The 25,963-nt window shown below is 28.9% G+C and overlaps 1 protein-coding gene across 5 annotated transcripts in view; it reads left to right on the top strand.

Annotated features, from left to right (window-relative positions):
* Positions 1-25,963, top strand: part of LOC136091242 (uncharacterized) — a 62,487-nt gene that overhangs the window by 24,989 nt on the left and 11,535 nt on the right. For 3 of the 5 annotated variants that reach the window (XM_065818483.1, XM_065818482.1, XM_065818484.1), the window contains 3 exons: positions 6,223-6,488; positions 22,618-25,144; positions 25,579-25,622. In XM_065818483.1, the coding sequence (XP_065674555.1) occupies positions 6,223-6,488; positions 22,618-25,144; positions 25,579-25,622 (2,837 nt within the window). The remainder of the gene's footprint in view (positions 1-6,222; positions 6,489-22,617; positions 25,145-25,578; positions 25,623-25,963) is intronic. The other 2 variants (XM_065818485.1, XM_065818486.1) reach the window with 1 other exon arrangement.

The raw sequence follows: 25,963 nt of genomic DNA on the forward strand, positions 1-25,963 counted from the left end.
TCTGGAAGATCATTAATGTAAATTAAAAAGAGTATAGGGCCAAGGATAGAACCTTGAGGAACCCCTGAAGTTACAGAATAAGAAGAAGAGTGTTGTCCATCGAGGACAACTTTTGCTACAATTGGAAAGGAAGGATTCAATGATCTTAAAGATGTTGCCGGATACACCATAACAAGAAAGCTTATGGAGAAAACCAGCATGCCAAACTTTATCAAAAGCTTTTGAAATATCAAGAGCAATGGCCTTAACTTCTCCACCTTTATCTAATGCACGATAAAACCTGTCAGTTATTACTGTTAGCAAATCAGCTGTAGAACGAGAAGATCGAAATCCATATTGATGGTCAGAAAGTAAGTTATTAGATTCAAGATGAGAAATTAAGTGTTTGTTAATTAAAGATTCAAAAACCTTGCTTATGATAGAAAGAAGACTAATGGGACAGTAGTTAGATGAATCAGATCGCTCTCCAGAATTTTTGAAGATAGGGATAACAGATGCCGCTTTCCAGCAGGCTGGAAAGCAAGACTCTGATAAGCACTTGTTGAATAGTTTTGAGAGTATAAATGACAGCTCCGGAGAACACTTCTGCAAGACAATAACAGGTATGTTATCCGGGCCACAAGCTGTAGAAGAGTCTAGGCAGGAAATCACTTTAGATACAGATGCTGGAGTGATATGAATGTCAAGCAATGAATCAACCTGTTTGTTGGCAATATCAGGTAGAACGCAACTAGTGGAATCAAGAGATGAAATTGATGAAAAGTTTTTAGCAAGCAATTCGGCTTTGTCTTTAGGTGAGGTGACGAAGTCTGAACCATACAAGAGAGGTGGAATTATAGATTTGCCCTTATTATTGATATTATTAAAGATTCTCCAGAAGTCACGAGAGCCTAATTTTTGAGATGAGATACGAGATTTCATGAACTGAGAATAGCGGGCTTTGGCGTTAGACAAAACTTTTTTACAATTGTTCCTAGCAGTAATAAACAGACGTCTGTTTTCTGGAGAATTGTTTTGCTGATAAATATGGAAGTAACGGTTTCGATTAGCAATCGCAGCAGCACAGTGTGAAGAAAACCATGGAGGAGAGTGAGGCTTGACCTGGAATCGTCGAGAGGGAATAAAAGATTCCATGCCAGCCTGAATCCACGAAGTTATGTAAGAAGCACATTTGTCAACAGGAAGACGAAAGATTTCTACCCAAGGGCCATCACGAAGAAAATCACTGAAAGAATCCCAGTCAGCTTTACTGTAGTTGTAAGAGGTTCGATAATAGGGGGATTCAGGTAATGAAGAAGAATGAGATATTGGTTTTAGAGAGATCAAACTGTGATCAGAAGAACCTAAGGGTGAATGTGGAGAAACTGAGCACTGATTAGGATCAGAAACAAGACATAAGTCGAGTAGAGAAGGTAAATGATTCGGGTTGTCTGGAAAGCGAGTTGGAAAGTTGACTATTTGAGTTAGGGATTGAGAAAGGCAAAAGTTGTGGGCTTTAATGCCTGCCGAATCACTGACACTAGAGCCAAGCCATTCAGAGTGGTGAGCATTAAAGTCATCGACAACAACTATATTAGCTGATGGATAAAGAGAGAGGGCTTGGACAATATGATCAGAAATACTGTCAAAAAGTGTGCAGTCCTGAGATGAAGGAGAGCGATATAGAACAAAGAGAAAGGCAATAGAGTGAAGTGGTGCTAAACGAAAGCACATTAACGAATTGTCTGTGGATTCAAACCTAGTTTCACGACAAATGGGTGAATTCTTACGAATGTAAATGCCAAGGCCAAGCATGTGACTGTTGGAGTCTTTACGAATTAGAGGAAGATAACCATCAACACTAAGATCACAAGATGAGACAGCCGAACTCAGTCTCACAAAGAGAAGAAAAGTTATTTCGAAGACCACGAATATTAGTGAATGATAGGTTTAGAATACTTGGTGATGATGATGGTGTTTTGTGTTTTATAGTTTTTGGTACTTTATTCATTTTTAAATTAGATTGAAGAACTTGACTCAAAGCATAGATAGTACTCAGAACACTGTTTAAATAGCAATTGCCTCATTACTACTAATAAACCCTAAGCCGTAACAAAGGGCTCCAAATGTGGCCTCCGCAATGCACACCAAAAGTACAAACAGGGACACTATCCATGCGCAACATGGCACTGTTAAATACTTTGATATTTTTCAGCTGTTGATGGAATCAGCCTCTCTGAGAGCTACCACAGAGTTCGGGAAACCTGACTACCAGCCGGCCTCAGAACCATAAAACTGAGTTTTAAAGCTGTACCCTCATTAGGAGATAATAGAATGAGTTGCCTAGTCTTAAAAACAGAGATACAAGCAAAACCCATGCATTGAGTCAGGAAGATCCAGCGTTCAACATCCTAAACTGGAAACAATGTATTAAAATACATCTGCGCCAGCCTAATAGATGAAGAAGGGGTGCGAGGCTGGTCAACAGATAGAATCTGTTTACCCCCTTAAGTCTTTGCCTAGGAGGCCTTCTACAAGACAGTAGCTGGGTGCATTTAACATCTGCCCAAGATGAGTATTTTTATCGAGACACCATCTCTAGCCTTTACTCAACCAAGAGCCCCAAGGCAGGGGGTGTTTTAAATCGGAGTTGGCATCTCCTAGCCTTTGCCTAAAAAGGTGTATCCTACAAGGCAGCAGGACATGAAGCAGATTGTACTGGGTTACATGTTACCAGTAGCAGGATAACCTGATCTGACGCTTAAGGATGCAGCAGTTCTTTAAGACTTTGGAAACTTGTTATTAAGCATTTTAAATGGCATATAATTGCATTAATGGTATTGTTGGCATCAACAGTTTTTGGGCCCATCAAACCAACAAGTGCATGGTAGACCATCTTTTACATAATCTCTAATTTGACTATACCTGAATAAGTAGAGCTATTTGATGAATATGTCACAAAATCAGACCTCGCATAAACTAGATTTTGCATTACTTTTATATTTTTTTATTCGATAAACATCAATGGTGGTATAACCTCAAATTTTTTCCTGGTTATACTCTAAAAAATGTTTTTCTTACTTAAGTTGTTCACAATGATTATAAACCTATATAAGCTATTATAAACCCTACATAAGGAAATTTAGTTTACTAACAGTAGATAATTCGAATTGAAATCTTTCTATTTACAGATGAAAAAGTAGATTTAGGAAAAATTTATTATGTATTATGTAAATTCAGGAGTTATTAAAATGACATTTTAGCTGTTGTTGCAAACAGTTCCAGCCAGTGCAAAAGCAATGTCTAATGATTTAGCTCAAATCTGTTACAGTGCGAAAATTCCAATAACTTACGAGCCTCATTGTATCAAAAGTGAAAGCATGTGTTGATGAATATAGTTTAATTAAATTGAATTAAGGAAGAGCCAGTGAGTCACAGTTTGCTAGAGAAAAAGATTTTAGTATCAAATTACTGTTTGACATTTCTCGACAATGATGCTGAATAAGATAAGATATTTTTGGAAGACTAACAGAATGTTTGTATGATGAAGATTGCTAAAGAAAATATTTATGAGCCTCAACAAGCAGAATTAAAAAGAAAGCTGGATGAGGCAAAGAGAAGACAACAAACAAATGCTGTTGTTATGCCAGCTTAATCTTGATAGTGATACTGAAACAGAAGTCAAAAAAGAGTTCCTAATGATGGTGGTGATTACAAAATAGAAATTCCGGTTTGTCACGAAAAACTATTAACCTAATTGTCTTACTATTAACTTAATTAATTAAAAAGAGTATTTAATTTTAAAAAAGTTTTTGATTAATGATATAAAATTTTAATAGCTTTTTTAAAACTACTAATGCTCTTACGAACCTTTTTACTTTAAAGAATCTCAAAAAATTTTAATAATGAAGAAACATATTTTTGCTTTTTTTTTCATTATTGCATAATTATGTAATACTTATTTAAGCAAGCATTTTATTTTAAATGCCTTTCTTACTATTTTTTTTTTATGTAAAATGACTAACTTAAAAAAACTTCAAATTTTGCTGTTAAAAAAAAAAAAATGTATTTTTGAACAAGCTTTATTTCACCTGTGTAAACTAACTACATGTGTAAACTAACTACATTACGTGAGTGTAAAAGTGGGGATGGTTGACACCCGCCATATCTGCCAAGGTCTGTACACACACACACAGATATATATATATATATATATATATATATATATATATATATATATATATATATATATATATGTATATATATATATATATATATATATATCATAAAATCACCTAAGTTCGGTCACCATGTGACTTTGGTCGTTTAAGAAAAAATAAGCACGCAAAATCAAAGTTTACAAACTTTTTTTTCTCAAATAATATTTGTAATTAGTTTGAAAATATGAACCAATATAACAAAAAAAATGTTTATATGCAACCTGCTAAAATAATTCTTTAGCAAAACAGCTATTTGAAAAGCTGTATACTATTAAAATCTAAGATAAACAAATTATTACAATAAATGATCAAATTTAATCTTATTATTATTAAGAATCACAAAATTAATTATATTTACAAAAAAAATTAATAAATTTTAAAAATTGACTACTTTTTTTATTAAAATAAATGAAATTTTGAAATACTCTAACTTCTGTCATTCAAGAATAAACAACGAAGGAGACTATTAGCAGTAATATTGTGAAATGTTGATAAGTGTTGCAAATGTAAAATTTACAGGTAACTTTACCTGTAAATTTACCAGTAAATTTACCAGTAAATTTTTGACATTTTTATAATGGATACACACCATGATCTTTTATTTGAATAAAAACTGTGTTCATATTTTCAAAATTAACTGACAGTTCTTTGAGTTCTAAAAAATCTCAAACTTGTGACATTTTTTTTTGAGATGAAATTACAGCTCAGCAACAATTATGGATATGTTGTGAATCCTGTTATGATTGGTTGTGTGGATCTTGCTGTTCTACTATGGTCAACAATACGTGCAGGAAATGCAAATAAACAAAGCTCATTTAAAGCAAAGTAGTGTTTTTTTGTTATTTAAAAAACCTTTTTAAATTAATTGAAAAATATTTATTTAATTTTATTAAAAAGTAACTAATGTGATAATGGCCAAAGTAATAAAATAGTTGACTAATTACAGTAAAAATAAAAAATATCACTACTTATATTTAAAAAGGCTTTTTCTATATGCTCCTTCTTGTTTTCTTTGGTGCCACAAAATACTTTTTTTTTTTTGAGTCCAGAGCGACACCCTCCTTAGTTACTGGTATTACCTGAACTTATATCATTATTTTACAATAAGACAGCATTTAAAAATTAGTTTTCATTTTTTTTGACATTAAGTTGGTGAGTATTTATATAGCGGCGAAACTTATGAGATGGTATTGAAAGTTCGGTCAAGGTAGATGTTTTTATTTTAAATTAAATATTGAGTACAAGTTTTTTTTTTCATTTTTATTGTTTTTACAATATCAATATAACTTTCTCTATGTTTCAAGAAAAAAAATTGAAATTTTCAATTTTTTTTCTTGAAACATAGAAAGAAAAAACGTTCAAAGCTTAAGTGACCGAACTTAGGCAATTTTACAGTATAGCCCTAAAAGTTGGGGCTGTATATTTATATATACATACATCAGCATTCTACAATGCCAACCTTACTGCAAACCTAGAAATGTTTGGGGTTGGCAAAAAGTTGCCGGCCTTGTTTCTATGGTTTATGTTAAAACTTTTGTATCAAATATATTTTTTTTTTTGCTGTCCTTTATACCTCTAAAAGATTAAGGTCAGTAAATTATTGCCGACCTTATTTTTTTTAATTCCGAGAGCTGTATAAGTTGAAAAATGTTATTAAGTAATGTGACTGTTTTAAAAAGTTTTAAAAAGTTATGTTACTGAGAAATTTACAGAATTTTTCAGTAACATAACTTGAAAAATTTACAGTAGAAACAGAGGGGTTAAATTTTACTATTTTTTAATTCTAGATTTAAATGATTTTTTTTTTGAACTAAAAAATATGATATTAAATAAAATAAATTTAAAAATTGTTTAAAGTTTTTGCAAATTTTGCAAACTTTGTGGCAAATATATATATGCATTTTTGTTTTTCTTTATAAACGGACAAAATAAATATGTAACATTTACTTCTTTAATTCAAATATATGGTGGCATTTTTGCTAGAATTTTTAAAATAAGTTAAATAAAAATTGTTTTTTTAAAGCCAAAGAAGAATTCCATTTGGTTGTATATTCAAATTTGATTTACATGAAGATGTAGAGTGTACATTAGTTGAATTTAAATTCCCCAAAGATGATAATTGGTCATCTATGAGTAATATAAAGGAATCACCTCCGTATTACTTGACAAGAAAAAAGAATAATGAGATCTTTATCAAAGTTGAAAATTTGATATGTGAGAATGAAAAAGTTTATTTCAGGTTTTCGTTTCAAGATTCAGAAAGCAAGGTTATTTATTGCAAAATTACAGGTATAGTTTGTAGTGTTTACTTAGTGTTTGTACTATTTTCTGGACCAGAAAATAATTAAAAATAATCGAAAAAAATTACAACCTTTGATTTTGTTTCTAGTTTTTTTTTACTATTTTAAAATCTTTTGTTAAAATTTTATTTCTTTCACAGCAAATTTTTAAATACTTAAGTTACATAATCATTCAAACCAAACTGCACCCAACCGTTATATACACTTCTACCTCCTTTATAAATCTTTTTAAATTTTGCAAATTGAATGGGAATTTACTTATACGTACAATTGCATTGCGAAAATTTGGCTGTTCCCATATCTCTTTTAAACACAATATGCTTACATTTAGTAGAAAAAATAGAATTTAAAACTTTGATATTCTATGAATTCTGCACATCTATAAGTTACCTAATATATATACAATATACTACTAAGAATAACTATGAAAAGTATGTTCTGTATGTTCATTTCAGGTTTTTTGAATATCTAATATTTTATCAAAGAGTTTTATCATCATATTTTACAACTTCTGTAAGAGTTAACACCAAAGCAAATAATAGTTTGACTTTTTTATTGCCTAATATTTTTACCTATATTCAAAGAAACAATATTTTCAAGGTCATATCCTGAAATGGATTCACAATGAATGTGTTAGTATCTTGCAACATTTGTACTGAAACTGCTCATCATACCCAACTTGTCGATGCTGTCTATACCGATTTAGCTAAGGCCTGTAACCAGGTACCACAAAAAAGACTTACACAAAAATTGAAAGCTTATGTCATACAAAGAATGCCCTTAGAATGGATCAAATTATGGCTATCCGGGCATGTACAAAGAGTTGGACATGAAAAATCCGAATGGAAAAAAGTGATCTGAATGAAGTTACTCAAGGACTCGTTTTAGACCCCTTACTTTTTGTGATATACATAAACAACCTAACAGAAAACAACTATATAAACTTTTAAGTGGGCGACAACAAAATAATGAAAGTTATAAAAACCCTATCCTTGCAAAACGATATTGACAAAACCGTTGAATGGAATAGAAATTTGTGCATGTTTATTAATCTTGATAAATTTAAGTTTGTGCATATTGGTTGCAAAAAAATAATAAATCAATACATAATTTATCTGTTGATTTAATTATCGTTATCCATTAAAATGTACCACAGTTGAATGTGACTGTATCTATATTTTACGGAACTGAATTATGCAATCTAAATCTATGACATGTTATTCAGTTTATTTAATATTTGTCTGGTAAAGTTGTAGTTTCTTTCTTTATTATTTAAAAATATTTCATCGCATTTTTTTGCTTCTTTTTTTAATAAGATTTTAATAAAATAACATTAATAAGTTTTTAAATAAGTTTAAATTCAATATTTTGTATTTTTTTAGATAAAATTAAATTTTCAATGAGTTTATTTTTTTGTAAACTTTGTTAGTTTACATTGCATGGCATTATGTTGCTTTTATAAAATTTATGTAAATATTTTATCAAACCTAATGTAAACTTTCAAGAAACTAAAAAAAAAAACTGCACTACCCCCTGAGTTAATTTGTGTTAATGGTTGAATAATTTTTTTTATGAAGGGAATAATGTTTTTTACTTTAAAAGCAAGCATATTTTTATATTTATATTTGATGAACCTATAAATTCATTAACTCTGCGGACTTCAGCCCTTTTAATATTCAACACATAATTACTGATTATTTTATTGTATTTTAATTTTGGGCTGTAGCAAACGATGTCATAAACTGCAATAAATCTTCACAAATTGTAAACATTAATTGTTTACAAATTTTACAAAAAAATATAAAGAAAAAAAACATTTTTTTTTAAAGTTGGTTTTATGTTTGGTCTATTACAAAAATTTTATCAGCTACGTTAAATCATTTCCCCAATATCTTCTACTTCACCATCTTTGCATTCTGCTCTTTGATCCATGACCTATGGTATCACAATTGTATTAAAAATGGTGAAATTTGCCTATTGAAAACTGAGTTTGTTGGTTTCTGGGTTGACTCATTGTTTTGACTATAGTAACATTTCTTTTATAGTGGACTGGCCACCAACTTTTAACATTGTAAATCAGAGATGAGCTCTCTACATCAACCACTAAAAACTTACTTTGATTCCTACTTTTTAATATAATTTGTTTTCTTTCTTAAACACTGTGACAATTTTTTTATTTCTTGTAAACTCTGTCGTACCTTCTTAACTCTTTTTTTGATAATCAAAAAGTCATGTTCACAGGGCAAAAAGCTGTGCCCTCTGATTGGAAAAAACTAATTAATCTTTTTAATCAACTTAATGTCAGTAAGCGCCATTTAAAGTTTGGAAAAGCAATGATATTTATTTTGCCCGCTTTAATTATCAGCTTAAAAGTTAAGTTCATTATAATCTTGAGGAATAGTAGACATGTAGTGCAAAAGAAAGGAACAAGTTTTATCTAGAAGCTTTCTAGCCTGCCCCTCATAGTAAAGATTGATTATTGCAACATATCTATTTAAACCATCAATAGAAAATACTCTAACCAATGACTGCTTTAAGTAAAAAAGCTAATGCACAGATGTTTTGGGCAGTGAGATGTTTTGAATAAAATCTACTGATAGGTACAAAACATTTTTTTTCCTCAGCGTCCTGTACATCTTGTTTTATGGTTTGGTAATATGGTTATGCACTGCTTACTCAGGTACTGCTGTTTGCATCATTAAAGTGAGATGATTTTATCTTCAGCTTCAACTCTTTGCATGTGCAACAGGTGTCTCCTTGATATTGCCCAAAACATAATTATATATTATTATAATATTATGATAGGACTGGTAACTGAACTTTACCCCTTCATTTTCTTTCATTAATAATTCATACATCGTTTTCATGTTCAAACCTTTACTCAAAAAATATCTTTTCTTACCGCCATAGTGGATGTGTTTTTTGGAAAGGAGTCTATATGAGCATGCTAGTACCATAGCTAGTTTATCATGAATGGTAATGTAACTTGTGTGTACTCCTCTAAAATCTTCAAGTGCTTTCCATCCATTTTTAAACCCTTACTCTTCGAACTCTCTTTTCTGAAACAAAAAATATTAATAGAAGTGCCACACATACCTGTACTTATTCATCTCCAATTAAAACATGATACTTGAATTCTTTTTTGTTTCCACTGTTACTTTTTCTTTTTTCTCCAGTATCTTTATTGGCAACATGACTTTTCCTCTTGCTGTCTCTTGAACCAGGCTTCTTTCAGGCCTTTCAATATCCCTACCATCAATCAGGTTGTGCAAAAATAAATCTTGCTTATTTTTTGTATTAAACTTGCTGTAGAACTTCATATGTGCATCATCAAGGTTGTCTTTGCCACTAAATTCAAAATACTTTCTTAAATTTTACTTTATAAAAAAAGTCTGCACTTAGTCTACTAAACAAAATGTGGTGTTTGTTAATATACAATAAGTATGTTAACTTACTCACCATTTTATTTATATTCTAGACTAAAAATGTCATTCTATTGTCTATTTGCAACCTAAACAGGCAATCGCTAACCTAAACCAGAAAGTTTATTCTGAAAATAAATTTTTTGGCTCAGAAAAACTTTCCCACAGGTTTTATTATGTTGTTCATCTTTTAATCTTTCATCGCTTAACGTACTTATTATACCTTTCTTTTTTTTTTATACTCTTTATACTCTTCACAACATTGTTGTGTTGGACAACAAGATTTATGTTAATCACAGTTTTCAATTGCTTTCATATCATTATACTTTTCTACAGGTGGATTCAACTTTTAATAAATGTTCTAATCTTTGAGTTGACAAGGAGCATCTACACCCAGTTTTGCACACTGTGATGGTGAAAAGTATTTCAATTAATACCAATATTTCTTTCCAGTTCTTACACCACGTAGAGGAGAAATTATTTTCCATGTGCACAAATATGTCAATGCTAATAAAGAAAGATACTCCTGAGCATACTCTAGCAGAGAGTGCCATTGCCATTGACTTAACACAACTGACACATTTATGCCAGCACATTTTAAAGGTGTTTGAAAACGATGTAATAAATAAGTAATGGTGTCATCTGCAAACTCCTTCTTATTAACAGTTATGTTTTTCACAACTACTTTCTGAGATCCATCTTTCAAAATTTAAAACATTTGGAACAAATAATAGTGAACTCTAATGCAACTTTTTGCACATTTATAAAACCTTTTTTTTTTTTTTCGGATTAAATGTAATTAAGTGACCTGCTGTAGTTTTTCAGCTCAAAGCCTTAAAAGTATTTGCCTTTCTTATCAGTAACTTTTCAAATCTTACATGTTGGAGTTTTTCTTTTTTTTTAACAAATTCAAAATATCCTTTGTTTTCAACAGGAAATACATTATTAACCACATTAATTATATCAGTTTGCATGGAAACAGATGATTAATGTGATTGGCAGTAAATTTATACATAGTTAAAAGAAATTGCATTTAACTGTCATTCCGGATTGTTATATAAACCTTAAGTTTAGCTCGCACCTTAGTTGTAGTTGGTGGATCTTGACAAAGAATTTTCTAACTGCTAAATGTAATTTCCCACTTTTTAAGACATATTTTTTTAGCAGCATTTTTCTGGAAAATCCATCTAGCACCACTGCATTTTTTGGATTGATATCCACCAACTCCAAGTTCTATTCCTTCTTTGTTCGCATTGTGGATTTTTTTTAGTTGACAATGTTTTTTGGTGCTTGTAATTTTAACAATAAATTAAATGTAGAAGCATTTCATCAATGCCATCAAAGCTCTTTGATAAAACATCCTTCAGTGCAGCTCTGAGCAATGAGCAACAAACCATATAAGTACTATCCAACGTGACTTTTTCTTAAGAATAATGTCAACACTTTGATTATTTCCTCCGTTAACAGAAGCACCATCAGATGTAAAACATGAACCTTATTTTCAAACTCTTCAAATTCAATTAATAATTCTTTTCAGCAATCTGTATTTTATGTCGTATACACCAGTAGCTGAAAAAATTCTTATACCTATAAATATTGTTTTTACTTGAACATTTCCCACAGGTTCAGTTTCAAAAGAAGTTGGGTAAACAACTTCATCCTCTAATGTTGCTCTCTGTTGATCATCCAAAAAATGCATTTGAAAAGTTATCCATTCACTTAATCTTGTCTTCAAATTGCCGATAGTCATTGCTTTAACTGTCACGTCTAAATCTTGGGAGTATTTCAGCCATTTAAAAGGAAAAACATCAGTTAGTTCTGACTTCCATTTTTTCATGGTTGCTATCGTAACGGCTTGGGAGTAAAAGAAATAGTAAAGATAAACCCATAAATGAAATCAAAAGTAAAGCCCGTAAAGAAATCGATTGGAATTTTGTTCCTTTGAATGAAGCAAGATTTGTATTTGGTACTTTTTTGGCAGTTCAAGTGATTTAGTTAAAGCAACTGTTGTAGCTTTTTGAGTACTGCATTTTCCACAACGCTCTACCTTCTCATGTTAATTTCTATTGTTTGCAGTTTAGAACGCTGATAGGTATTTCCATTCTAAAGAAATTTTTACTTTTTTACTCGTTTTACGTCTTCCATTCTAAAGAAATTTTTACTTTTTTACTCGTTAAAAGTCAATTGATTCAAAAACAATAAGTTATTGGCTATTATATAATTCTAAAAATCTGTGCGCTCCTCTTGTACTCATTAAAATGCAATTAAATCAAAAGCAGTATGATATTTGCTATAATTTAATTCAGCAATTCCATAGACTGCATGTCATAAAATTTGACCAATTTAAAGAATATTAATTTTGAGTATTAGTTTTACAGATTTTTATCTAAAACCTGTAAAAGTTTTTATGTAAAGCCTTGATTTGCAATTTCTTTAACAACTTTAAGTCCCAAGAAGAAATAAGGAATGATTTGCAATTTCTTTATCAAATTGATATTTATCCTAATAAAAATATTAGTGCTGCAATCATATTATGGTTTTATTCATCTTATAACTAAAGTTTTTCTGAAATAAAAAAACTAGAAATTTGTTTAATTTATACATGCTATATTGTATTGTTATTTATACTTGCAATTGGCTTATTAGGATTCAATATTGGGGTTCAATATTGGGACACATAGGATTCTATATTGTGGGATTTGTTTCCTAAACTAAGGCTGGAAGGAGTTTCCTTCCTGTCATCAGCACTATTTAAAGTCACGCATGTTTATAGTGATATACACACACACACACACACAAATATATATATATATATATATATATATATATATATATATATATATATATATATATATATATATATATATATATATATATATATATATTAGGGCCCTGCGAATCACTATTTTTAGTTTTGAATTGAATCACGATTTGAAGAAGCTCTTGATTCGCAAATTGAATTGAATCACAATTCCAATAAGCATTTTGAGGAAATCTAAGTTTAACTAAAACATAGAAATCCTCAAAATGATGAGTTGATTTGAGATTTGACTCGATTTGTAAATCAACCCCTGATTTAATTCGGATTCGATTCGATACCATAAAAGGTGATTCGCAGGTCCCTAATATATATATATAGTGTATAGTGATATATAGTGTATAGTGATATATAGTGTATAGTGATATATAGTATATATATATATATATATATATATATATATATATATATATATATATATATATATATATATATATATATATATATATATATATATATATAATTATTATTATTTTTTTTTTTTTTTGTAATTCACCTCCCCAAGGCCATAAAGGCAACTACAGATGAGGAGCCTACTCTTGGTTACAACCCTCTCCCAACTCTTTAACTCCGAAACACAAACCTTAAAAAACAAAGCTGCTGGCGAATAAGGTGATATATAGTATATATATATATATATATATATATAGATATATATATATATATATATATATATATATATATATATATATATATATATATATATATATATATATATATATAGATAGATATATAGATAGATATATATATATATATAGATATATATATATATAGATATATATATATATATATATATATATATATATATATATATATATATATATATATATATATATATATATATACTATATATCACTATACACTATATATATATATTAGGGACCTGCGAATCACCTTTTATGGTATCGAATCGAATATATGTATGTATTTATTGTCTTCTACATAAGACACATATATAATATATATATATATATATATATATATATATATATTTATATATATATATATATATATATATATATATATATATATATATATATATATATATATACATATATATTTATATATATATGTATGTATGTATTGTCTTCTACATAAGACACATATATAATATATATATATATATATATATATATATATATATATATACTATATATCACCTTATTCGCCAGCAGCCTTGTTTTTTAAGGTATATACACATATATATATATATATATATATATATATATATATATATATATATATATATATATATATATATATATATATATATATATGTGTGTCTTTTATGTAGTTTTAGGTGCCTTAGTTACTGTTTTAGCTAACCTTTATTTTACTTTATATGTATGCTTGTGTTCTGTCTAAATCTCTGGCATAGTGTTGACTCACCTGTAAGTTGCTATCTGTATGTTTGTGTTCTGTCTGTTTATGTTTAGGTATGTTTGTATTCTGTCTGAACATCCGGCCCAGTGTTTACTCAGTTGTTTAAGTATGTATGTGTTCTGTTTAAATGTTCTGTTTAAATGTTCTGTTTAAATGTTTCAATCTGTTTTGATGCAGTGTGAGTTCATTAACTAACTAGACACTTCAACTATAAAACCTACACTAACTCTTATCTCTGGTGTCTTGATAATTATGATATATTTCCCAATACATTTTAAAAACCATTATTCTAAGTTACTGTTTGCAGAAAGTAGCTCCTTTTAATTTTTCCTGGTTAGGTCAGGTTCAGAATCAATGCGATCACTCCATTACTGGTATTTTGTAAACTAGTTCCACCTGACCCATGTCCTGCTGCCTTGTAGAATGTGTTTGTCAAGTCAAAGGCTAGAAGAAATAAATTCTGATTTAAAAACCCCCCGTCTTGGGGCTCTTGGTTGAGTGAAGGCAAGATATAGTGTCTTGATAAAAATACTTATCTTGGCAGATGTTAACAGTATCCAGCTGCTTTCTAGTAAGAGGCCTTCTAGGCAAAGACTTTAAGGGTAAGGAGAATAATTCTGATAACAAGCTTTGAACCCCTTCTTCATCTATTAGGCTGGCGTAGATGTAAACCTGTTACATGGTTTCCTGCCTATGATAACAAATGCTGGACACTTCTCATAGGTTTTTGCTTAAGTCTTCTTGACAATGGCTATGCAACTCTTTCTGTTATCTCCTTATGAGAGTATAGCTCTAAATCTTAGTTTAATGGTTCTGAGGTCGGCTGGTAGTAAGGTTTCTTGAACTCTGTGGTTGCTCTCAGAGAGGCTATTTCCATCAACAGCTGCAATGTATCAAAGTATTAACAGTGCTATGTTGCCCATAGGTGGTGTCCCTATTAATACTTTTAATGTGCCTTATTGAGGCCACATCTGGAGTCCTATGTTACAACTTAGGGCTATTTAACAGGACTAAGAAAATTGCAAAGCTTACTGCTTTGGTGGCTGTTCTCAATCTATGAATGAGTAAAGTTCTCTTTTAACTTAACATATGCCAAAAGTAACCCAAAATATTAAACATGAAAAACCATCCCCACCACCTAGCTGTTTTGATATATCTTTTACTAATATTCATGATCTGCAAATCAACCTTTCATCAGTTGAATCTTACCTCTTGCTTGCTCTTAGTGAGACTAATTTAAATTCAGTTATTCTTTCTTTTGATCTCAGTGTTGATGGGTACTGTCCTTTGATTCTTAAAGGCTCCAATAGTCATATGGTTGGCTTAGGGGTATTCATACGCATCACTTCATCTATTTGTCATGAAATCATTTTTGTATCCTTTGACTATTATTTATGTGCTTCCGCTCTTCACTTTATCAACTTTCTTTTTTTTTTTATTGCTCTCTTCTTCCTGAAGTCTGCACTTTTTTAAATGTCATTTCTGATCAAATTGAACTCTCTCTTTACCCCTCTTCCTATAGTGTTGTTATTGTTGATTTTAATCCTCATCACCCTGAATGGCTCATCTATAGCCAATGATCTGCTGGAACTAAAGCCTATAACTTCTGCATTTTTCAATCTCTTACTCAGATAGTTAACTTTGTGACTTGTTTTTCTGACACTCCTGATCATTTACCTTGATAATGTCTGGTTCTGATCCTAGCTTGTGTTTAGTTTCTCTTTTTTCTCCTTTAAGTGGTTTTGACCGTCCAATGACTTCTTTAATCTTTTATCTAGTACTACCTTTTCAAACTCACCCTATTATTGTACTACTTACTACTACCCTAAAGCTGACTGGGATTTTTTTTGTGATTTTGTTTGTGACGGTCCTTGGGTTAATATCGTTTCCCTATCAGCTGAAAAATGTGTCTCCTACATAACCTCCTAGTTTCAGGCAGGAATGGAAGCTTTTCTTCCTTCGTGCTGGTTCCAAGTCATGCCTCATTCTACTCTATGGGTTTCACGCTCTTGTGCAGCCGCTATATCTAATTGTAATCACATTTTTCACCTTTTTAAAAAAAACAGCACTCTTAAGAAAAATTAACTATTTACTATTGCAAGAAATCGATGTAAAAAGGTGATGTAAATGCTAAGCTCCATTACTCTCAGTTTACTAAATCTTGTATCTTATCTCAGATGTTAGGCTCCAGCGAATTTTGGAATATGTACAATGGCGTTATTAACAAAAGTAGGTCTAATACTCCATCTCTCGTTCATATTCATCTTATTACCTCTCCCAAGGACAAGAAAGAACTATTTGCAAAGAACTTTTCTTCTAATTGGACTCTTGAGTCTTATGACCATTCTCTTCCTTCCATTCCAATTAAACAGGTTATACCATTGTTTGACATTCAAATCCATCTAGCTACCCTTGCTAAAGTCATATCTTGATTAAATTCTTCTACGGCTTGGGGTCCAGAAAACATTCCTGTCATAGTCTTACAAACTTGTTCTCAGGAACTCTTTTCAGTTCTCTCTAAATAAATTATTTAATGCTTGACTGTGTCTTGTTTTCCTGCCTGCTAGTAAATGGAATCTGTTGTTCTATTTTTCAAAAACTCTGGTGGCAGTTCTGATCCCTCTAATTATTGTTTGATCAGTCTTATTTCTGTTATTAGCAAAGGTCTTTAAGTCTTTGATAAATAAATTTTTCACATCCCATCTTGAGTCAAATACCTTACTGTCAGGCTATCAATAAACTTTTCCATAAACTTGTTTCATGGTATATCTGGGATAGTTATTCAAATTACCAAATCCTTTATTTCTATCTGTTTTATTAAATTTATCATTAAAGGCCAACACTTCCTCATTTCTAGCAAAGAAATTGTCTCTTGTCATTCAGCAAAGTTTCATTCTTTTACTGTACCTGTCCCTGCATGCTGTATGCAATAATAAACTTTTGTTTGTCTAGTTTTTTTTCCCGCACTTCAATGCTTTGGAACTCTCTCCCATCTTCATGTTTTCCTGACTCATACATCTTTCAATTTTTTAAGTCTTCTGTCAACCGTTTCCTTGCTCTATAATTATATTCTTTTTTCCTGTAATTCCGAACTTAATAGTCGTTGCTTGCTGTCTTGTAGGAGAGAATCAGAGTAAAAATTTTTTTTTAATTTTCTATTATGCGGATTAAAATGATTATACATATTTATTTCATATCTCGCTTAAGCATCTGTTAAAGTAATTTAGACAATAATCAACTGCAGGCCTTGTTTTGAAGCATTACGCATTGAGTCACTTACTTACGCCTGAAGCGGTTTTACATAAGTTATATAAATATTATAAAATAAATATGTTCAATATTAAAATTTTATTTGTTCTTAAAAAAAAATCAGCTCATTTTTATTGCAGTTGTTTTTTCCTAAACATTTTTTTTACTCACTTAAATTAAATTTTAAATTAACATCAAAAATTTGCAAAAAAAAGTAAGTTAAACTTTTTTAAAATGCAAGTTAAATTGCAACAATTATATTTTAATAAATCAATGATAGTTTTAAAAAATTTGGAAAACTAATCTTTGCTTTCACAATAAAATTGTTATTAAAATAATTAACTTTTAAAAAATAAGGTAAATAAAGTAACGAAATTTTTTTAGGGTGCCAATAAAGGAAAGTCAAGTAAAGCCTGCAAATACCTAAAGAAAAATGAAAAAAAAATTACAATTTTTAATTACAAAAGTGTTATTTGCATTTTATTGTTAGTAGAATTAGGATAATAAATTACAGTAAATATAAAGAGCAAAAAAATAGCTATAACAGCCTAGCTCTATCAACACAAAACACAGTAACAATAGCGCATAGCATGAGATATTTGTAAGCACTCATTACTGTCTCTAGAATAATTAAAAAGGAAAAGATTATAAAATGATAGACAATACAACGTAATAACACCACAACTTAATAAGATATTTTATTAACTAAAATACTTGAACTGAAAAGATTTTATTTGTTACAATATTTGAACAATCAAGGGACAATTATAGTTATTACTTTGAACAACTATATCATAACATAGCAAACTTTTGCGTATTTTTTAATACCACAATTGATAATGAGAATGGTCATTATCAATTTGTATTATAAAGAAATAAGAGCTCAGTAATTACATAAGTTTTATTAATTCTCCCTCTCATCTATGAGAGAGAGGGCGAGAAAGAAAGTGTTTTCAAAGCAGAACCTTAAAAAAAGTAAAAAAACACGCAATAGATAATAGCAACTGGTTTTATCATGTTAATAGTAAACACAATTATTTTTACGTTGATTAAAAGATAACTTCCCAGTATTTCTTAATTAAGTTCTGGCTTCTCTCAAATTGTTGACTAATGGTTAATAGACCAAACTTAACATCATATTAAATTTACAAAATTAAAACCATGTTTCAACAGTAAGCAAACTAATCAAGTGATGACAAAGGCAACTAAAAAAAAAAAAACATAGTTATATTTGAAAATGTAAAAAAACCATTTATGTTATAAATTGCTCTTATAAACTCTTATTAATCTAAGTATTACTATAAATATATCTACTAATAATCACTCAATATATTACTATAATTATATAAATAATATTACTATAAATAAAAAAATACATACTTTGCTTTTGTTCTCAAGTGTCTAAAGTAAAATCAAATTAACAGACTTTAACACTGCATGACACTGAATTCTTGCAAGTAAGATATCTGCTCGCTGAGCAGCATTTCTTACATCTCAACAACTATTAATTTTATCCTACCTAGATCTATCTCTTTTATTTGACAACTATTTTTAATCCCCTTATTACCATTTACACTAATAACTTCAAGCATAATATTATCCATTTCAATTTCACCATTATCATTAAACATCTTACCAATAATATTACTATTGTTACAACTGAATAATGAATAAACGTAAAAGAATCATACAAATTGGGATCTTTTCTATTCAAAGCTATATTTCAACTTAAAATTCATTGCATAACTGTGGTACATGATTTCTAAAAAATAAGCAATAAAAATATATTTTTTGTTTGTTATTTTATTAAATAAAGAAAAGTAATAAACCCCTAAAATGACAAAAATTATTAAAGTACTTTATATTGCAATAGAATGAACATAGTGATAGTGGATTTAATCCAAAAAAGGAAAGAAAATAGCTTACTGTTCTCAAATCTACAAAAATTTCCAAACTTACTTTTTTCTACCTACATTTATCTAAAATACAAAAAGAATTAATGAGTTTCCATTACTTAAAGTTGATCCAGATAAAACAACTTAAATAAATTATCAAATTTTTTTTTTTTTTTTTTTTGTTATTCACCTCCTCAAGGCCGAGAAGATCACTACAGATAAGGAGGCTACTTATAGTGGTTATAACTCTCTCTTCACTCTATAACTCCGAAACACGAACCTTGACGAAAAAGGCCGCTGCGCGGAGAAACAAGTTGAGCGCGGTACTACCAGGGACGTGGTGGGGATCGAACTTAGCTTACTTTACAATCCTGGTGGGGATTGAAAAAGCTTATTTATATAATCCTGGCTATGTTGAAATAAACAATATTTATTGTTTGAAAATTTAAGTAACAAATGTAATTCAAGTAATTCAAAATAAATGTACTAAGTTACCTAAAGTGGCTGATGCAACTGAAGTTATAATTAAATAAAAAAATATTAAATATAAAAGCTATTTTATCTAATCCTGATGATTATGTTTAAATAAACAATATTTATTGATTACTATTTGTACCAGCTGATGATACCACACCTAAATGACAAAATTTATTAAAATCCCGTATATAAAACATATTCAATGATTTAATCTAGATTAAAGAATATTAAAAAGAAGCTCTTGAATCTACATAATCTAAGTCCTTACTGAGTTTTATCTGCCTGTCTAAGAATAAAAATTGAGATAAAATTACATACAATAAAATTGCAAATGCAATAATGGGTAATTTGTTCAACATATATGGAATTCGTACTCAAATATAATCTAAATGATAAAACTTTCTTAAGTCGCTGTCAGCTTGCCTATTTAAAAAATTTCAAATTGCAAATGCAACAATTAGTGATTTGTTCAAGATATATGGAATTCCTACTTAAATATAATAATTTAAATGATAAAACTTACTTAAGTCGCTGTCAGCTTGACTATCTAAAAAAAAATTTTATTCTCCTTCTACAAACAATAATCCTAAAATCTATAAATAAACATACTAGTATAAACTATAAATAAACTTGAACTAATATAAACTATAAATAAACTTACTAATATAAACTATAAATTAACTACTATATACTATAAATAAACTTGAACTCACTGAAAAGGCCTTCAGCTCCTATTAATTGCTTTAAAAACTAAAACAATACTTGCTTAAACGTTTTAAAAAGACTAAAGACAAAACTGAAACACTTTACTAAATAAGAAACATTGGATTAAAACAAACTATATTTTACCAGTCATTTTAGTTTTAACTTCTTCTAAAAATAGAAAACAGGCTAAAAATAAGAAAAATAAAAACAACCAACAACAAATAAATTTTTTTAGTTTTTAAACAATGAACAACATCAATTCCTTTTGAAACTAAAATTTTATAAGCTTTCATCAGCTTGCAGACCTTGCTCGAAAGACCGCGTGGAGTAAAGAAACGTGTTTAAAAATGCCTAGAAACCACTTTAAAAACGAAAGCGAAATGACACTACTACAATTAAATTAGTGTATTCATGTTTTAAGAAGAAGAAGGTAAGTACCATTTAACTCATTTTGCAGTAATTAATATTATTTCAGTAATTCAAAAAAAGTTAATGTCTTTAAGAAATATCAATAGAAAGAGAATTTTATGATGGCAAATCCACATTAGTCTATTGCTTAAAAATTTTTTTATTAAAAACAAGGCCTGCAACTGGTGACGCGTAAAAACATTTAGTCTTACACGTGTCATGTTACCCACATGTCAAAGTAACCTTTATGTGTAAGTTAATCACGTTACCTTACACAGAAATATGCGCTTTCGCTTTTTCTGTGCAATTTTTAAACTTTTAAAATTATAAAAAGTTGTTAAATAACAAGGAAGAGTAATGAAGAATCTTTTTAAATCTGAAAATATGCAGAGACGACACAAAATAGCATTTAAAAAAAACAACTTTTCAATAAAAAAGCGATTTAAATATATTTCAAAATAGAGTTTAAAAAGTTTGGTCAAATGCAATGTTCTTATTAAAAAATTTTTTAGAAAAGGTTACAATGCTAGAATAAATAAATATTAGAAAAACAACTGTTGCTAATGTTTGTTTTTTCTGATGTATTTATAATATGACACAAAAGATTACAGTGTAAAACTTATTGTTAACTGTATAAACGCAATAATTTTTAATTTATCCATGAGTTTTTTTAACGAAATATCAAAAAAGCCTGCTAAAATGCTTATTCATAAGAAATAAAAATATAGCAAATTTAAAAACATTTGTGGATTTTCTTCGAAATGTAAAAAAAATTAAATTTGGTAAAAGGGGCATACATTCAAATAAAAGTTGTATCTTATGCAGGGTTCCCAGTTAGCCTCTGGGAACACCTCTGTTTTCTTCAGTCCTTAAAACAATTTAAAAAATGGGGAAGTTTTTAACTAAACTTATAATTAAAATATACAAACAGACAAACAGATGATTACAATTTAAATCGTAAAAATAGGTCTTAAAGTATAAAAACAACCGATCTAGCTGTTCTTTTATTTTTTCTTCTTTTATTTCTTCTTAAATTGCTAATTTTTTTTTTATCTTAAGTCTTTCTTATTTATTTACTTTATTACTTTGTTTACTCTTTCTTTTTCTTTTTCCCTTTTTTAAGTGTTCTCTATTTTTTTTTTTTAAATTGAGTTTTTTTTAGTTCTTCCTTGTTTTCTTTTTCTTTCACTTCTTTATTTCTTTATTTTTTATCCTGAGGTGAAGTTCAACAAAAAGCAAAATTTTTTAAAAAGATTGTCTGAGCAGGAAGGTGAAAAAAAGATCATACAGAATGACAGGCTGCCCTTAGAAGGTGCATAGAGGTTGCTTTAAAAGTAAAATTAAAAGAGCTACAATATGCTTTGTAAGTTCTTAAGCGGAACTGAGCAAATTTTCTGAATGGAAACAAATTCATCTTATTTTATAATTAGCCTACAAACTAATGCAGCTATGATTTTCAAAATTTAATCTGTTTACTCAACTCTTGTTTGTTTCTTGTAATAAAAACTAACATAACTTAATATAATTATGGAAAAAAAAAATGTACCTAATAAGATCACTCGTGCCAAGAGTTCTAATCAGGACAAAACTTTAAAAGTGTTGAGCTACATGTAAATGTTAACATATTTCTATCAAAGTACAGACATTACTCTTAAATACTCTTAATTGAATTGTTGTCAGGACCAGTATATAGTTAATTGATTCAATTTATGATTTATAATATGAGTTTCTATTTTAATACTTGCCTTTTTTTTTATTCAGGTGAGTGTCGCTATGAATTATCTTACAAAAGCGTTATGATTGCAACATCTGCACCATTTTCCAAGGATGAGTTCAGCAAAAATATTAGAGTGCCAAACTCTTTGGATTGGAGAAAGACTTCCAATATTTATCTTGAAAAAGTACCTTGTGATGAATCCATTGAGTCAATTGCAGATATTTATATTGACAGAAATTTTCCTGATTTAAATGATGTAATTTATGTGCGTTCCTTTTTTGGTGGTAAAGATTTTGCAACTATGATTATTGACAAAATTTATAATTTTTTTTCTGAAAATAAAAAAACTGGTATTTGCGCTATATTACCTGGTTACCATTTACGTTACCATGCATCTCTTTTAAAGTGCAATGTTGAAAGTTTTAAAAATCACAAAGATGAAAATAGAATAATAGTATTCAACTCTGAACTTAACCTCATTCTTATGGCTCGTATTGCAACTTCATTAGATTGCGTCAAGTTAGAATCCGATTACTGTTTAATTGATATTTCATTGTTTCTTACTGTTAATAGTCTCTTGATTAAGTCTAATAAATTAGTTATATTGGGAATTGTTGTTTTACCTTTAATTAAGCGTGTAGAATTAAAAAATGATTTTTTTTTTATATTTCCTGACAGTTGGATTAGTAAGAAAAAATCTTCTTACTTAGAACAGATTTTATTTCTATGTAAGGATGATATTGAAGATGAAAATTTTGAATGTTGGTGGAGATCAGTTAGTGCTTATAGCAATAAACGATGTAGTGTTCAAAGTAATAATACAACACTTTTTAAAAAACTTATTGGATTAACTATGATAGTTATGGCTAAAGTTGATATGGTTACAGAAAGTATCAATATTCCTACACTAGAATTTGATCCTCAAAAACAGATTGAGTCCTTAATTCTTAACTATAAGCAATTTGTTTCAATTCATGATAAAGAACTTAAAAAGATTATCTCAGGAGGATATGGTTCAGGTAAATCTATTGTTGGTAAGGAGATTGTAAAAAATTGTATAACAAAGCAATATGAGCATCCTTTAACCTTGTATTACATATGTTGTAACCATTTCTCTTTGTTTGAATGCGAAATGAAAGAGTTTGTTGACAGTATTAAGAAAACCTCAAATGTTACTGTTGTTAGTGATAATTTGTATGAGTTGTGGCAACAAATGTGCGCAAACAAAAAAATTAAGGAAGAATATATTTCTATTTCAAGATTACTGGAATATTTGGTTAATACCAACAAAAATAAAGTGTGTTTTGTATTAGAAGAGCTGTCACCTGATTATGTCAAACATGAAGATGCAATTCAATTAAAAAGTTTATTTTCATCTGTATTAAAGGAGTCTTTAGTTGTTTTTATACCTGAAAGTATTGAGAAGTATAGAGAAATAATCAGAAATAATGAAAAACAAATAATACAAAAGAATTGCTTTAATGAAGAAACACTAGGTATGAAAGTCTTCACTCTTAACAAATCAATGAGAGTAACTGAATGTAATAAATTATTAATAGATTCTTCTCAAAATTCTATTTGTGGATCAAAAACCGTTTGTAATTTTCCAAACTCAAAAGTGGATAATAAATTAGAAATAAATGAAAAAGCATCAACTATAGATTTAGACAATAATTTTGTAAATAATTCTTTTGATGGTGATGTGAATCAATTATCAAATAAAATAGAAGAAAGTACAAATGATTTAACTGATAAAGGTTTTCATGATTATGATTTTGACCATGTTTCAAAGCATGTAGCAGTTGAAACTAATGGCGAGGTTTCAAACTGCTTTATGGAAACAAGTTTTGGTTTTAAGTCAAATACTATAGGACATTCTATTAAAGGCGAAAAACCCAGGGTAGTATTTTTTCCTTTTCATGACTTGAAAAAAAAGCGATCTTTAAAATTACTTTCTGTTGTGTTAGAGTGGATTTGGTTTACGAAAGTAAGAAAAACTGTTGTTATATGCAATGACATGGAAGAAATTCAATCTGCTGCATACGCAATTGATATTATTGGAAAGTATAAATCAGTAACTTATTCACCACATTTACAAAAATACAATCCAACAATTTCAGATAAAAATGAGATTTTAAAGAAGCTAACATGTGATTTTAATATTCTTATAACTGATAGTAAAGGGTTTTCTGGAGCTGAATCTGAATGTGTAGTTGTACTTGTGAGACCAGACGAGATTTATCTTCGACACGTTTTTGTGGATGCCATGGCTAGATCAAATTCATATTTAATAGTTTTAGTTATAAATTACAATGGTAAAGATCAAAATTTAGATCAAAATTTGGATAAAAATGGAACTATTAGAAATGTTTTAAATGATTGGTCAGAAGACATTGTTGAAAAAATCATAGTTGATGTATCCAATCAAGAAAATGAACCTTGGTCACTTAAAGATAACACTTTAATAATAAATGAAAATTGCAAAGTTTTTATTGATCGTGGATCTAAAATTAAGTATAGTGCACATAGAAGCAAAACGGAGTTCAGAATTTTCACTGAAAATTATAAAAAGTATGTATAGTTTTTTATGACATTAAAAGGTATTTTTCAAAGGTAAATTTTCAAGGTAATTAAGTTTATTTATTTAAATGTTTTATGGTTCTACACGTGTGTTGTTTGGATTGAGTATTTTTGTTTTTAAAGTACTACTAGGTAGTTACTATTCAAGGTAATCTTTCTAGTGGTAGTATAACAGTAAGTCTCTTTTTTCATATACCCACCGTTAAAACAGGGGTTTTTATATTAGAGTTATTAAATAAGAAGTTTTATATTAGAGTTTTCCTTCTCCTAGGATTTCCTTCTCCTTCTTCCCCACTACTGCCTTATAAATGGTGTTAATTTATTATTAGTAGAAGTTAAGATTAAAATTAATAATGAATTAGTGATTTCTTAATAAACTTACAAAACTTATCAATAAAAAACTTATAAAGAAAGTATTTATTTAGATACAAATCTATTGCTTCTAACATGCAAGCAAACAAAGTTAATGGTGAGAGTTTAAAATTTATTTTACGATTTTTTAATTGTTAAATTTTTAATATTTAACTTTATTTGATTTTAAAGCTCAGGTTTAAGTTATAATAACTTTTAAACATAAAAACTTGTTTTAGAGCTTTGCATTAGATTTGATGATAAATCCTAATTTTTTTCCTTTCTTAGTAATTTTTACATAATCTTAAAAGTTAATTATTTAAAAAACATAAATAATTTATAAACAAAATCAATTAAAATATGTTATTAATGATTATTAATAATTGGCAATTGACAGATGCGACTATCTAATGCTTGATAACAATGTAAACACAAGTAAAAGAAGTTATTTTTTAAATA

The sequence above is a fragment of the Hydra vulgaris genome, chromosome 14 (genome assembly GCF_038396675.1).
Source record: "Hydra vulgaris chromosome 14, alternate assembly HydraT2T_AEP".
NCBI lineage: Eukaryota > Metazoa > Cnidaria > Hydrozoa > Anthoathecata > Hydridae > Hydra > Hydra vulgaris.